The sequence below is a fragment of the Chrysochloris asiatica genome, unplaced genomic scaffold, assembly GCF_000296735.1.
Source record: "Chrysochloris asiatica unplaced genomic scaffold, ChrAsi1.0 scaffold00119, whole genome shotgun sequence".
Taxonomy (NCBI): domain Eukaryota; kingdom Metazoa; phylum Chordata; class Mammalia; order Afrosoricida; family Chrysochloridae; genus Chrysochloris; species Chrysochloris asiatica.
In genome coordinates this window covers 4827929-4831503 of record NW_006408637.1, presented here as the reverse complement: position 1 = coordinate 4831503, position 3575 = coordinate 4827929, and the positions used below count along the sequence as shown (strand labels likewise).

Below are 3575 nucleotides of genomic sequence, written 5' to 3'. Positions count from 1 at the left end.
GCTCACTACTGGTAGCACAGTGGTTACGAATTGGGCTGCTAACCTCAAGATCAGCAGTTCAAAACTACCAGCTGTTTCGTGCGAGAAAGATGAGGCTTTCCGCTCCTGTAAAGATTTGTCACTATGTGTGGGAACTGACTCCACAGTATTTAACAAGAACAACAACTGGTGCCAAGAAAATCCACAACTGCAATTTATGTTTTCACTCAGTATTCCCTCAGTAACAAAAGTGCCAGTTGAATGTAATGCAGAGAGGGCCTACTCTGTCTGTCACCTGTGTGTCTTCTCTTCACTGACCTGTCAACTACATCATCTTTAGAAACTAGTTTCACTGATGACAGACTAAGGCCTTGGGCTTCTAACCAATAAGTGACTCATCTACCGTTAACATGAGCCATGTTTCCAAAGCTCAGCTTGGGAAGGGCTGTCAGGGAAAAACTCGGCACATTACACAGCGAGATCATGAGACTAAAAAACACTATGGGAATGTAAGACTTTAAATGCAGCTCTATGAAGTTCATGAGAGGTATATTTAGACACAAACCTCAGCAGAGAACTATATAAAACCCTTTTTAAAATTGCTCTTCTCAATCAAAACAAAAATAAACAAAATCGGGTTTCTACAAACACTACGTATGCTATACTCCCCCCCTCCAACTATCTTCTGCCTTGAAACGTCGGTTAAATTTACTGTGGATTCAACTATTAGGCAGTGCGAGTCCATCAGCTGCTCCTCAGAAATGACGTAAGTCAGAACTGATGCACTAACTTCAACAACATGCAGAAGAAAAGCAAAATGAAATGGCCATTTTCCCCATAATCCAGAGGCCACACATCAGACTTAGTAACTGATTACCCAAGACAAATCGAGCCCTGGTGTGGTACTACAGGAGATGCACTGGACTGGTAACCACAAGGTTGGCAGTTCAAACCCATTAGCTGCTCTTGGAAACCCTATACAACTTGAGAGCGCACAGTAACCACCACCACCTAAGATAAGCTTCTCAGAATTCTTATTTCAAGAAACCAAGCAGGGTGTCAACTTAGAAAACCTACCGCTGACTTAATTCTGGGTGTGCAATCAAATGCTTCAACCAGGTGTTTCGTATCACATTTCGGAGTTCATGGTTATTGCGAGCGGATAACACGCCAACCACCACGTCATAGTGATTGTATTTCCATAGAGGATTTAAGGCTGATTGATCTAGAAAAAAACAACAACACAATAACAAATTAAAAATAAGTCATCTCTCAATTACGACAAATTCAATATGCAGCATTTAAAAAATTATGACAAAATGATACATACATGTCCATTTTTGAAGAAAATACAGATAAACACAAAGGAAAAACAATGAAATCATCCATAAATCCAACGCTGCCCATTTCACATTTTGATGTAGTCTTTTTCTTGTATGCATTCACGCTCAGGTCAGTATGTAAATTCTTCAAAACCGTAAAGATGTTGTTAAGATTCAGTTTGGGACCTCAATGTGGCATACGTGATAGAATAGTAGAGTGTACATGTCAGAGCCCAGTTAGAATTCTGACTCTGCAACATATTAGCCGTACAAGTTATTTAAATTCTTCAATCCCATTTCCATAACTACAAATGCGTATAGTATCTCTCACAGAGCTAGGAGCAACCAAAGGTCCTGTTTTAGGTACTAGGAACACAGCTGTTGGTGCTGTTAAGTGCTGTTGAGTCAGTCCGACTCATGGCAACCCTAGACAATTCAGTAAGTGGCAACTGAGCTAGAAAATGGAGTCCGTGTGGCACTGCAGGATAATGCGCTGGACTGAAAGGCCAGTTTGAGCTGCAACGTCGGCGGTTCAAACCCACCAACCGCTCCTCAAAAACCCTATACAGGGTCACTATGAGTCAGAACCAACTTGATGGCACTTAACAACCACCACCACCTAAAAAACTGTGTTTTGTTAGGTGAAGCCCTACATTGACGTTAGTTTTTAGGTTTGGAGGACTCCCCTGCTGCAAAGTATCAGAACCCATCTACCTACATATTCTACAGAGTGGTGAGAGGAAACACTTCTAGTGAAAAAAACCACACAAGTCATATATCAACAGTTCACTGTAATGTCTAAAGGGTATGATTGCATTTTAATTGTTAAAATTTGTAGTTAGAAACAAGACAGGAGGGGAAAGATATTTTGTCCTTGTCTCATCACCTGCTTTTAAACTAGAGTATAACAAGCTTATAAATAGATCCAAGGAAGGATCTATTTCATCTCTTTCTCCAATGGTGGGAACTGATCCAAATGTATCAAAAAATAAATTATTTACCATCAGAGATCTTTACTCCATTAAAATTTTATATGTCATTGAATCTAGGTATGTAGTCTAAAAAAAGAACAAATAACATGCTCGAGGTTTTTCAAAGGACTAATTAACATTAAAAAAATGTTAATTCTTCAAAGATGATAATTTTAAGAATATTACATCACAACAATAGAAATACAGGGATTTTTGTGTAGATACCTTATTTTCCACAATAGATGTTTTCTAAACTGGAGATACTTGTTAATTTCAACCTATCATAAACCCTATACCAAAATAAATTTTTCTATAAAACCAGAATTCTTCTTTAATGTAAATACAGTATTTTATGGTTTAAGCATGCTCAGTACTAGGCAACATTTACTGAGCACTTACTATGTGCTAAGGACTACCTATAGAGGATTCCTCAGTGCTTTTTATAGAAAGTTTGATTTAATACCATGATTTAGGATTGTCTCCATGACAAGTAACAACAAAGTAGGTCCGCCACCACCTGTAAGCTTCTTGTACTGAGACGACCTGTTTGCTGCTATGGTGCTGATGCATGTATCAGCAGGGTCACTAATTCTGGACAGGTCTCAGCAGAGCTTTCAGACCAAGAGTGACTAAAAAGAAAGGCCTGGCAATCTACTTCCCAAAATAAGAAAGTCCTATGTGTCACAACAGTATACTGTCAGAGAGCGCTGGAAGGCCAAGGGACACGTCACACATGCCAGTGATCATAAGGCTGCCTAGGGACTGCATAGTGAGAATCATGTTGTATATGGGGCTGAAATGATTCTGAGTTGACTCAGTGGCGCCAACAGTCACACGAGGTGGGTACTAATAAGGTTCTTATTTCACGAGTGAGGAAACCAGCGCCGAGAATTCAGCGACTTGCCCCAGCCCAGTAAACTGCTGGGCTAACATCCAATCTAACTCAATTTCTATTTTGTACTGACATGGCATCTAAATTCTGATCTTCAGCTCACAATACCAGTTGAAGTGGTAAGTTTGTGATGTTGTTGTTAAGTGCCGGCGAGTCAATTCTGACCCATAGTGACCCTGTGTAGGGTTTTCAAGGTGCAGCTAGTGTGCTTAAACCACTGATGTTGCAGTTCAAACGACTTTACAGTCTGATGCATTAGCCCACAGTGCCACACCAGAAAAAAACAGAGAAACACGAACAAGCCAGCATTTTCAGTGATTGACCACGGAAAATGCTGGCTTGCAGTTGTTTCTTTTTAATTCATGACCCAGGAACAATTTTTCTCAGATATAAAACTGTATTATGAGGCGG

At 39.9% G+C, this 3575-nt stretch overlaps 1 protein-coding gene across 1 annotated transcript in view; it reads right to left on the bottom strand.

The window, feature by feature from the left end:
* Nucleotides 1-3575, bottom strand: part of B3GALNT2 (beta-1,3-N-acetylgalactosaminyltransferase 2) — an 84371-nt gene that overhangs the window by 50212 nt on the left and 30584 nt on the right. Inside the window, exon 2 of the mRNA XM_006868584.1 lies at nt 1057-1204. Within this exon, the coding sequence (XP_006868646.1) occupies nt 1057-1204 (148 nt within the window). The remainder of the gene's footprint in view (nt 1-1056; nt 1205-3575) is intronic.